General features: G+C 34.3%; 1 protein-coding gene across 1 annotated transcript; it reads right to left on the bottom strand.

The window, feature by feature from the left end:
* Positions 1–5,031: 5,031 nt before the first annotated feature.
* LOC110027667 (pentatricopeptide repeat-containing protein At4g32450, mitochondrial-like) lies at positions 5,032–7,627 on the bottom strand. The gene is made up of 2 exons (XM_020729181.1): positions 6,805–7,627; positions 5,032–6,657 (listed from the first exon to the last, which is right to left on the bottom strand). Exons 1-2 carry the CDS (start codon positions 7,408–7,410, stop codon positions 5,323–5,325), a joined length of 1,941 nt encoding a protein of 646 aa, XP_020584840.1. The 5' UTR covers positions 7,411–7,627; the 3' UTR covers positions 5,032–5,322.
* Between the last annotated feature and the right edge of the window lie 5,082 nt (positions 7,628–12,709).

Raw genomic sequence — 12,709 nt, 5'->3', positions numbered from 1 at the left:
ATATATATATATATATATCAATATATACGATCAAGCAAATATATTATAGCAAATCATAAAATAAATTATAGAGTTAAATTTGCGATCACTTGGTATGGTCAAATTGACGACAATAACACTACAAATGAAACAATAATAAAAGTGGTTCAACCCAAGCCTAGATAAACTTGAATGAAACACTTGAAATATGATTAGAAGTTTTGAAATATTAATTGAAAGGTCAAGCCATCTCTAAATTTGGAATGTTTTTAGTCAAATCCAACGTTTTGATAAGGAAAAAATATTCTGTAACCGTCCGATCTGAATCGTAGATCAGGGGAAAAATATATTTCGGTGGGCCCCAAAATTTTTTTTTAAGAGCCTACTGAAATACATTTTCCACCTGATCGACGGTTGAGATCGGACGGCGTATGCATCTTGCATATGCCGTCTGTATGGAATAATTTTTCTTTGATAAGAGAAATGTAACTAGCCAAAGATCACTCAATTATGTGGTCATTAAGTCACTTAAATGGTAAAAATAAAAGATCAATCATCGAAGCAATAAAACGAGTTGTTTGATGATGTACTATGAAATTTTAGCTAAAAATTATCAAAGTGCGCTATCTCAAAACTCTATATATAGGACACCATTCCTAACATGATGGGAAGATAAGCTAAGAGTTAAGTTTAAGCTCTTGAAGAAATCATGACATCGAGCGATCGTCGTCAACCACATTCATCAGAATGTACATAATCTCTAAGGAACATTTTCTCGAGCTTTTGAGAAGGATTATTTATTACATATGGCACGAAAAAAACATTAAAAATGAATGTCATGAATGTTTTAAACATGCTTAAAATCTATTTCATGTTTGTATCATGAGAATATATATTTTTAATTATTATTAAATAATTTTGGTAATATTAAGAGTTTTTTTTACTCTAATAAAAGAATTCAATAGTCACATACATGAATTATCAAAGAAAATTTTGAAATAAGACCAAAACAATTTAATATTTAAGTCTTCAATTTTTTTCTATAAATTATAAATTAAAAAGTAAATTAATAAATATTTTTAAAATTATTTTAATGCAAAAATAAAACGTCCACAATTTTTTTCAATTTTCTATAAAAATAAATCTAAGTTTTTTGGTTAAATAGTAATTTATTTAAGGGAAATTTACATACATACCACGCAATTTTATGCATTAAAATAATTATTTTACTTTTAATAAGCCAATGGATGATATTTTGTACATGGAGTTTAAGATTTGAGCATCATATATGTAAATATGAAAGTTTAGATGGTATATATATAAATATATGAGAGTTGTGGGGCACGTATGCAAATATCTCTTTATTTAAGCACTTCTAATCCATTCTAAAATATCAAACCTAACATAAACATTTTAAAATTATGGGCATGACCTTGGAAGTACCAAACAAGGGTTGATTTAGTCATTAAAAAAGTCTTAGGAGATTTAGAAAAAAAAAATAGCAAAATAATTATGTCAAAATATATGTAAAAAAAAACAAAATATTAAACGTTATATAGCCCAAAGGATTAAAAAGATGGACATAGGAAGAAAAATACAATGTAGTTGAATTAAATGTAATTTTTATACATTTAGGGTGTGTTTGTGGCAGCTTGTGCTTATCTATATAAGCCGCTTATCTGGAAACACGAACAACGGGGTTCGACTCCCGTTCCGTGTTTAGTGTAAAAAACTAACCGAGTTTTCAGATAAGCTGCTCAAACGTAGTTTCTAAACGGTAAGACGACGTTTTCAAAATGTTGTCACAACGGATAAGCTGCCCCAAACAGAGCCTAAATCACCCTTAAAAATCATTTTTGCATTGTATTAATTTTGGCACATTCCTTCCCTAGATTGCTTTCGAACCGCGCTATTTCAAATTCAAGTTCGGCAATTTTGCCGCCGTCGGATTAGAATCCTGCGAGTAGCGTGGCAAGCTTTGATTAGTCCTTCTCCTTGTTTTATGTTAAGTTGAAGCTACGCGAGCGCACACACGAATCACCATTTATTTCATCGGCGTCATCTTCGCGGGAAAGCTCCCCTTCCCATTTTCCTCTTCGCATCCTCTTTCTCCAAGTTTTATGCCGATTCTTTTTATGGCTGTGCAGTGCGTGCAATGCTCTACAATGCAGGTCTCGCTCTCTCTCTCTCTTCCTCTTCTCGCATCCACCGGTCATCTTATATTGTGCTTACTGCTGGAGCAGGTTAAGCAGCAGAACAAGAGCAGCAAGAAGCGGGTGTGCGCACTCTGCTATCAGAGGCAATAGGTGCCTCCAATAAGGTTATTACAAGTATACAAAACTTTAAAAAATGTTTTGTTTTGACTCATAAATTTTTATTTTTTTTAAAAAGGACCTACTCCAATACACATAGCTTTGTGGGATTGAAGTGTGGACGTAAAGATACGTTCGGACTCCGTATGTAAAGCTTTTGCTGCATTTTTGGGTATATTTGGGACAACTATATCTTAGTACAAGACAATTGTGAAACTGTTGAAAAATAATCTAATGTTCCAGAAACTGTTGAGTCTATTACAATTTCTTTTTTGTTTGTGAAAAAGTAAGAGCACAGCTAGAAAACTGCCACCGCACCTAGCCATAAGTGGTGAGAAAACACAGATTTCAGAGTCAATTTTTTTAAAAAAACTCCTAAAACACAGTTTATCCAAATTGATAAAAACTGTGTTGCAGTGCCGCACCGCCGCTCCTAGCGAACCCTCACTCCTGACTAAATACCAAAATTTTTGTACCCCCTATATTTCAAATACAATACACAAATTTTATATTCAAAGCAAACAACCCCTAAATCAAATTAGATTTAGGATTAGTGGCATCAAATTACACCTAATTCCAAAAAAGAAACAAAAAAAAAATGAAAATTGCATAAAATTAAACGTATGCAGCTGTGAATAACCACATCAGATAGATCCCGCCTAAACAGTAAGTCTATTGAGAGAACAGTGAATGGAATGCAAAAAATATGATACAGGCAGAACCCTGAACACACAAAATTTGATTTAAAACATTAACATTAATAAAAAAATAGCATATTTCTTTTGAGAAAAAAAAAGTGTTGGATGAAGCTTTTGAACCATCCCCAAAGCAGTCCACCACCTGATTTCCACTTCCTTTCAGGTATTCAATAAAAAAAATGGGAAATTTACATACATCCCACACAATTCTAATGTATTTACAGTATATATAACACCCAAAGTTCAATATTTATACTTATAACAAATGGGTGTCAATAAATCTATTCATGAAAAGGTGCATTTCACATTTAAAAAGATATGTAAATATGAATGATTTGATGTGTAAATACATAAGAATTGTGCAGTATGTATGCAAATGCCACATAAAAAATATGACTTGTAAAGCCTCCATATTGAAGAGCTCTTCAAAGTTCAATGTATCACAAAAAGCTCAATGAAAATAGCAATCAGCTATCATCTCTTAAGATAGTTGATTTCCTGAAGAAAGCTCCACGCAGCACAAAGGGGACACAAAAATTGATGACTGAGAAGCTAAAACCACACGAAAATATAGGGCTACAAATAAACCGAGTGTTTGACAAGTCACACGTAGCTCTGCTCGATGAGTCCATTCACGTTCATTAGATTAACTAATTAAATAAATTTGAATATTTTTATAAATAATTGATTATTAAATTAACAAGTTTAAACAACTCTTTATTTGATTCACGGCGCGAACACGCTTATTAAGAAATTCAATGTGCACTTTCATTTAAAGTTCATGAACTATCTTATAAATAAGCTCAATTTAATGCTTCTAAATAAGATCGGTTGAAGTTTAATTTAAAGTACATCAATAAAATCCTTTAAAATTAATATTTATATATATAACACTCAAATCTTTAACAAAAACAACAACAACAACAACAACAACAACAAAGCCTTAGTCCCACTCCAAGGGGTCGGGTACATGAATCCTTTTTCTCCATCACATCCTATTTAGTGTCATATTTTCATTTAGTTCTAAAACACTTGAATCTCTAACATCACATAAGAAAAATATCACTAAATCTAACTTTTTCTACATTGAAATACACACTTTCATGCATATGTTTTGATGTGATCAAAACACTGAAAAGTTATAAATGTAAATATCAAACTTTCGGTGTTAAATATATGAACACATGAGAATTGTGCGGTATGTACGCAAATTCCAAAAAAAAAAAAAACAAATATTATGACATGCTTTGAGTTTCACTGAAAATAAAAAATAATAAAGGAAAAAAAATTGAAACAATACCCAAATGCCCCCATATAAACTTTGCCATTTGAGAGGAGAAACAAAAAACTGTTTGCCATCATGCAATTATATCCATTACTCCACCATACTTATTTTTACCTTTGAATGCGATGCAACAATAATCTTAAAGCTTGAGAAGTTATGACAAGAAATTTTACAGGTACATGATTAAACAACAGAGGATCACAACTACTAGCAGGCAGATTGAATTCTATTTTTAGCTTTGAAATGTTCACAAAAAATAAGAGAGAAGCATAATCTATTAGTCAATAACAAGTAATCTTTGATCATGAAATGTTAACCAATCAAATTTACACAATGAATTAATCAATTACACACCTTGTTTGAATGAAGAGAAAAATGAGAAAGAGATATTACACTAGCAAAATAAAGATTCATACATATTAATTTACCAAAGCGGCCATTTGGGATGACTTTCAGTTTATGTTTTTACTTTAAAATAACCATATTTGATATGTTATAACAAGTTTAGTTGTTCTTAGAAATACTTAAATGTTCCAAGTATTTTTAAAAATATATTCATTTGTTTTTAAAAGCAAAAAATAAAAACATGAAAAAAAAATGCACTTGAACAAAAATGTTTTTAAAATAAAAGCAAAAAAACAAAAAAACAAAAAAAACAAAAAATTACATGCATAATGTTTGAGAGGATCAGATCATCATTTAAAAGTAAGGCATGTTAAACATTTTGTACAATTCAGATGAAACAAACCACACAATTGGCCTAAACATCCAGCTGACAAATAACCAAGCAAAGAAAGTGCTTATTAATTGGTGACACGCCCAATGTGCTAATTGTTAGATATGTAAATACATAAGAATGGCGTGGTATGTATGTATTTTTTTGTCCCCAAAAAATTTTGCTGATGTATAAGAGAAAATGAATGTTTTAAAAGTGATAGTTAAACTGAAAAGCACAAATGACCCATAAACTACAAAAAATAGCAGCTGAGAATTTAGATGATTAATATATCTTCTTTATATGACTTCCACTAGAAAGTTAGTTATACCTTCACCAATAATCATGACAGCTGCACTCTCCATCCTGAAAATGATGGAACCTTTTAGCATCCCGAGCTATTACCAACCGACCGACTATCTTCGATATGATCTTCAAAGCATTATGACAATCGACACAAACACGAAGGTTTTTCATAATCCGAACAGTTTGTCTCGCGGGAGTCGTCATGAGCGCATAAGCAAGAGCCAACCTTTCACTATGGTAGAGCAAAGCTTCCTCCCTTGATTCTCTATCAATGTCATGCAGCACACATTTTATTTCCGGAACATATCCCGCATCCTTCAGCTGCGGCAAGAGGCCTCTGATCTGTTCATAAACCAAGTCATCCTCCGGATGAGACCTCTCCCCCGCTCGATACTCCCGTTGCCTACAAAACCTTTTTGCTAAGTCAGTCGAGTCAGAATTCTTCGTCTTCTTGTTCTCGACTGCTTTCACAGGTAAAAGTCCTTTTTTAGACTGTTCCGTTAATCTCGTATGGTCGTAGTAGTCAACAATATTAGCACATCTATCACCAAGCTTTGTATCGCCGTTAGCTCTACAAAGATTCATTAAGGTTTCCCATATATCAATCGTCGGCTCCACCGGCATTCTTTCAATGAACTCGAAAGCTTCGTTTAGATAACCACAACTTCCGAGCATGGTGACCATGCTCGAATAGTTCTCGATAGATGGATGGATGCCAAAATCCATCACCATCGATTTAAAATGTAGCATTCCCTCATCGACGGCTCCAATCACACCGCAAGCGGCGAAAACGGTATTGAATATTCCTCCATCTGGTTCCAATCCCAAATGCTTGAAGTGGGTGAAAAGGTCGATTGCTTCCTCTCCGAGGCCATCATGAACGAGCCCCTTCATCATAGTGTCCCATGATGTCAGGTTTCGTTGAGGCATTTTCTCAAAGAGTTGGTAAGCATCAGCAATCGAACTGCACCTGAGGTATGCATCTAATAGCTTGTTATAAACCGGAACACTGGCATTTCCTATAATCTTGGAGAAGTAATCATGAACTTGTCTTGTAGCTTCCAAATACTTAATATCAACGAATAACTGAAGCAAAAGCAAACATCGAGGTATATCAATGGCGACTCCGCGTTTAACCAATAAATTGAAAACCTCCACAGCATCTTTCACTTTTTCCTCTCTGCAGAACTCATCAAACTCATCAATGGTACCACTGTATGGATTTTTATCACCATTATCAGCAGTATTGTTAGGGTTAGGGAGTTCTGAAAAAGAAAAAGTTCTCTCATTTGAAGGAATTGAAGCATGCTGATACTCATTTGGGTACTGCTGAAATTTACTTGGCGTTTCCATATAGTTAGGGTTCTGAAAAACACCTTCTCCTCCATTAATCAACGGTAAATTGGTCTGAAACTGTGAATTGCTCCAATGGGAGCTTTGATGAACCTGCCCGCTATTCTGAAGAAACCTGCTTTCGTTCGGATAATTTCCACCCTCCATATAGTTAGGGTTCTGAAAAACACCTTCTCCTCCATTAATCAACTGTAAATTGGTCTGAAACTGTGGATTGCTCCAATGGGAGCTTTGATGAACCTGTCCGCTATTCTGAAGAAACCTGCTCTCGTTCGGATAATTTCCACCTGAGTTCCCACTGTAGTAATTGTAGTTTGGCATGAGCTGCCCCGCAACATTTAATCCATTAGAGTCAGGATTCTGCTTCCAAGCTTCTCCATTCTGGTGAGAAGCACCACCAGCTTGAGAGGATTCCCCAGAAAACTTCATCTGAAACTCACCAGGATTCGAGTAACTATTCTGGTAATTAGGGTTACCTCTGAGAAATCCATCAGGGCTGCCGCCGTTGAATCCGTCACCCGCAAGCTGATTACACTCCCCGGAAGACCTAAAAGGGCTGTGGCGATCTACTGTATCCACCGCCGGGTATTCAGTTGTAACGGCAAACAGCCGCCTTAGAGAGAAAAAAGGTGAGGTTTTGAAAGCATCCGCGAAGACATCGCGGGAGGAGAGGAGAGAAAAAGGCCAGAGATGAGAGAGGGATGAGATTGATCGGAAGGCGATAACAGATGCTCTTCTTCGGTATATTAAAGCGGTCAACATTTTTGCTTCTCGAACTAGGGTAAAACCTCTCTGAAACTCGGGAGATCCTCAAAAATCCTAGCTTTGGGAGCTTAACCTTCTCTGTTCTCCAATGGTGAGATCCTAAAATTAGCCTCTGTGGACTGAAGCCACCGCCGGTTTGATTTTGCTTCCTGATCTTCGGCGATGCTAAAAACCCTACTGGCTTTAGGCCTAAACCTCTCGCAGGAGAAAAAAATTGGGACAACCACTTGCACAGCACTCAAAACATAACTATTTGCAAATTTGGTTGTTTTCTTTCTTTTTTTTTTTTTTGGCAATTACATACAGACCCATCTCAAATTTGCTATTTACAAATTCAACCCTCTCTCATCCATTTTCAAATTCTCAATGGAATATCCAAATTCATGATAAAACCCGGCACATATTTTTCTTTTTTTATCAAATTCTCAATAGTTTATTCGTGACATACGTAAGTACATTAATTCTATAATTCAAAAAAATAAGTCTGGGTGATTTATAAATATCAATATTTAGGATGATTCGTAAGTAAAAATAAAAACAACCTATTTTCACATCCAAAACAACCTATTTTCACATCACACCCCGAAACGCTCATTGTCTTACGAAAAATAGCACCACATTTAGGGTGCGTTTGGGGCAGCTTATGCGTTGCGTTTGGGGCAGCTTAGTGCGTTTGGGGCAGCTTATGCGTTTCAGGATAAGCAGCTTATCCTGAAATGCGGCTCGCGGGTCGACTGTGGGGTTCGATCCGAGGTCTGCGTTTTGCGTAAAAATGGAACCACATTTTCGGATAAGCGGGTAAAACACGCGATCCAAATGGAACCGCGGTATTTTCAAAAATACCCCCGCACTTATAAGTTGCCCCAAACGGGTTCTTAATCTCTATTGCCAAACTTTGTTATTATATACATTTATACTTGCTATGTATGTAAAAATTTAGGGATAATTACATGCATAATGTTTAAATATGATATTCTGGATGTGAAGCATGTAAATATGTGATTAAATTTGTTTTGAGTGCTATGAATATAATAATTTGGGAAATAGTCACATGCATAACATTTAAACTTTGTTATTTATAAAATTAACGATCATGACATTTTTTTTTGAATTATCAGACCATTGCACTTATACATGCCATGAATAAATATTATGAATTTGATTTTTAAAAAAACTATGAGTTGGAGCTTTATTGTGAATTTTGATATTTGAGTAAGAATTTGCAAAATGGATGAAAGTAGGAGATAATTTTGTAAATAGCAAATTTCAAGTGCTATGTATGTAGCTCCAAATTAAAAAGGCTCATATTTGATTCACTTTTTAAGCAAGTGTTTTCTCTCCATTGTTGTATATATATATATATATATATATATATATATATATATATAAACACACACACACTACACAATTCTAATGTATTTATATGTCTAACGTCTAAAATTCCATATTTATATGGATGTTACTCAAATCCTTAATATATTGCAACATGTTTCTATAACTTAGAAACCTAACTCATTGTTATGTTCTTAAAGTAAAGATGTAACATGGTGTACTTCTATCATCAATATCTCCTGTCATATCTGAATCTATATATCTCTATAGATTAATCCATGCACTCTAAAATAAATTGTCTTATTGATCGTTCTTATCTAATATCTAAGAATCCATTTCACCATCTCCCAATAATGATTATCTGAATTACTCATGTACTTTTTTACCACTTCAACTGCATGTACTATACCGGTCTTGTACATATCATTGCATACATCAAACTTCGAACTATTAGAGCATACAAGATTCTTCTCATCTGTGTTTGCTCTGCTTCAGATTTAAGCGATTATTACTTAGATAGCTTGAAGTGACTACCTATGTGGGTGTAGACTGGCTATGGCTCACTCATATTGAACCTATATAGGACATTATCAACATATTATACCTAAGATAACTTCAAAGAACATAGAATCTTGTCCCAGTTGATTCTTATACCAAAGAAAATTTTGATTGTACCTAAATTGTTCATCTCAAACTTCATTGACAATTGCTCATTCAAGTATATAATTTTCTCCATATATGCTCATGCAACCAACATGTCATTTATATATAGAAAAATCTTATATAAAAATTACCAAAATGTTTGATGAAATAATAGAGATATCCTTAGGACTTCTTGTACCCATTATCTAACATAAACATGTCAAACCACATATTTCACTACCTTGTGGCTTTCTTTAAACCATAAAAGTTTTCCTTCAGTTTGTTGACCATGTTTTCTTTTTCTAGAACTTCATATCCCTATGGCTGCACCATATACAATTCCTTTTCTAAGTCATCATGTAGGAAGATTGTTTTTACATATATTTGTTCCATATGCAAATCTTCTTCTACTACCAAGCTCAACACAACTCTGATAGTTGTCATTTTCACTACAAAAGAAAGTATCTCTGAGTGTCCACTTATTCATTTTGTTGAAATGCTTTCACAGCAAACCTCATCTTACAGTGTTTGCTACTATCTAACTCCTCTTTTAGCCTATATATCCACTTATTGTGTAGTATTTTTTTTTCCTTCTGATAATTCTACCAAATTTTATGTTTGATTTGATCTTAGTGACAACATCTCATCATCCACGATAAATCCCAACTCATTTGATCTTCAACTTAAGTGGCTTCTTCATAATTAAACCCTAACTAGTTAACAAAAGATAGTATAAAGATGAAGAAAACATCTAGATTGATTATGTGAATATGCTAAATCTCCAAACTTCTATAGTATGTGTCTAAGGAACTTCACGTGCTTCATCAGATTAAGCACATTTCATTTCTCTATCTTTTTTATCACCATTAACTTAAAATTGGCGGGCTCTTGAGAAGTAACTGATGGACAATCCTAAGTTTTGTTTGTGTCTTTGTACATCTCTCATTCATTTAAAGTCACATCCCTGATCCTTATGAATTTCCATTTTTTGATAATCCTCAGCCACACCATTTTATTGTGGTGTCCTAGGAATAATGAACACATGCCTGATTTCTTCTAAAGCACAATAACTTATGAACCTTTTATCATGATACTCACTACAATTATCTGATCTGAATCTCAAGTCTGTCTCATTATCAGCCATGGTCTTTCACTTCTTAAATACCTCAAACACATCAATCTTATATTTTAACTACGCTCACACCTTACTGGTGTGATCATCAATAAAGTGACAAAATTTTGAGAACCTCCAATGAATTAAACTAGAGTAGGACCATACATCTATATGCATTAACTCTAGCATTTTGGATTACATCTTTGAACCACTTATAGAGAATGTAGTTTTTTTTTTTGCTTGCTACAAATACAATATTAACTAATTCTATAGATTTTAAACCATGAAGTTTGTTCTTAAAAAGTAGGGACGTCATATCTTTTTCACTCATATGATCAAGCCTACAATATCAGAGACCAACATCAATTTTTTATTCCAGCTACACCAACAAATTCAAACATCTCATTGACCAGCTTAAGGGTGCCTTCAATGTTACCTTGAGCTGTCATCATTGTCTCTCTAGTCAACTTCCATGAATCACCTATGAAAGTTGTCACATATCCTGACCTTGCAGATTCACTTACATAAATTAATTTTTTCTTCAAACATGAAACATATTTAACTTCATTGACATTCCAGAGTAACCAATATGACAATATCAAAAACACTATTTCCAACCAACTGCAGATCTTATTATCTTCCAAATGCAACTTTCCTAGATCACTTTGAGTATATTTTTTAAACATCTCTTTATTGGGGCATGCATGAAAGAGTCATATAAATATACTATCCAAAATTCAACATTGTCTAGGGAGAAAATAAGGAAGTCGCCTTGGATTTTATTTATGGAGATATCTCTAAGAGCTTTCTATCTAGACCTCCACCAACAACCTTTGTAGTTTTTCAGTCCTTCTTGAAGTGTCATTTCTTTTTGCAGTTCCAATATTTTCTCTCCAACTTAAATTTCCTTTACTAGATTTGATTCTTTCCTTGCTTATGTTTTTCTCCAAATTCCTTCTTTTATTTTCAACATTTAAAGCAAAATTTGAAGTTTATTCGCTCACCTTCTTGCAGACTTCTGCATTCAGCATTAACCTCATAATATCATCAAAATTTAATTTGAAGTTACATAAAGAGTTACTCGTCGTTAGAAGTCGAAGTTATTTAATTTGAAGTTACATAAAGAGTTACTCGTCGTAGTGACTATTCCATCACTATAGTATTACAATAAAGATAGGAGTAATAGTGCCCTGACCTCATCATCGAATTTGATGCCAATAAAACATAAATAATTAGTCACAAATGTTGAAGTTATTCAAGTGCCCAACCATTTAACTATCATCTATCTTCTTCATATTAAACAACATTTTCATGAGAAAAAAATTATTAGAAGTCGAAGTCGGTGAGCACAGAGCCATGCCTTCAACAAAAATGAGGAGAACATTAAGGTGAATGAACATAACAAGGAGAGGCCTCTAATGTAGAGTTCATCTGAAAATTTGTGCAACAAAAAATTCAAGAACTTCACTTTAGGATGGCAAGCAAGATTGCAAAATTAACTTGTGTGGTACTTGAAGGGAGTGCACAATCTTTCCCAACAAATCATCCACCAACACTCGAACCTCAAGATCAGCAGCCAACTCAAGTGGCCGAATGAGTGGAGTAGCAAAGCTCGAAGCACCCCCTTCATCCAAGTATGGAATGGGAATGCTTCTAGCACAACAGCATCACATCGGGCAGCCTGCCCTAACGTTACCTGCATCCGACTTTCAGCCGGAACGGAAGACTTGCCCTGAGCTATCTCCTTCATCGGGGTTTGGAACAGGATGAATTTTAGCAATGGAACTTGCGTAGTCATCACAATTGCCCCTTCTCCAAAAATGACTGTTGAGATAGGAGTAGGCGAAGTGGCTTTGGATCCAAGACAGGAGCTTCCGAGACGCACACTCCTTTCCGATTCCTAACCTCCAGCAAGGGAAACGAGTCAAATGAAACTCTATCAATTTTTTTTTTCAAAAAAAAAAAAAAACCCACCAAAAAACAAAAGAACTCGTGAATCCATCTTTAACACGCGCACAAGTTGAGCAACGAAGACGATCCTTTAATGGATGAACTACACATTTTGTTAACATGCGCTTTAGTGTTATTCCCAGGCGCTCTGTTTCCGGAAAAATTATTTCATACGGACACCGCATGCAGAAATGATTTCTGCATGCAGTGTATGATCTGCACTGCTCATCAAACTCTATCAATTTTTTTTTTCAAAAA

This window comes from Phalaenopsis equestris, unplaced genomic scaffold (assembly GCF_001263595.1).
Source record: "Phalaenopsis equestris unplaced genomic scaffold, ASM126359v1 Scaffold000434, whole genome shotgun sequence".
In the NCBI taxonomy this organism is placed as follows: domain Eukaryota; kingdom Viridiplantae; phylum Streptophyta; class Magnoliopsida; order Asparagales; family Orchidaceae; genus Phalaenopsis; species Phalaenopsis equestris.
This window is presented reverse-complemented; position numbering and strand designations above follow the sequence as displayed.

Coding starts and splice junctions, on each gene's coding strand:
- LOC110027667 (XM_020729181.1), bottom strand. CDS start 7,410: ATGTTGACCGCTTTAATATACCGAAGAAGAGCATCTGTTATCGCCTTC. Junction 6,658..6,804: donor GAGAAGGTGTTTTTCAGAAC/CCTAACTATATG, acceptor GTTTTTCAGAAC/CCTAACTATATGGAAACGCC.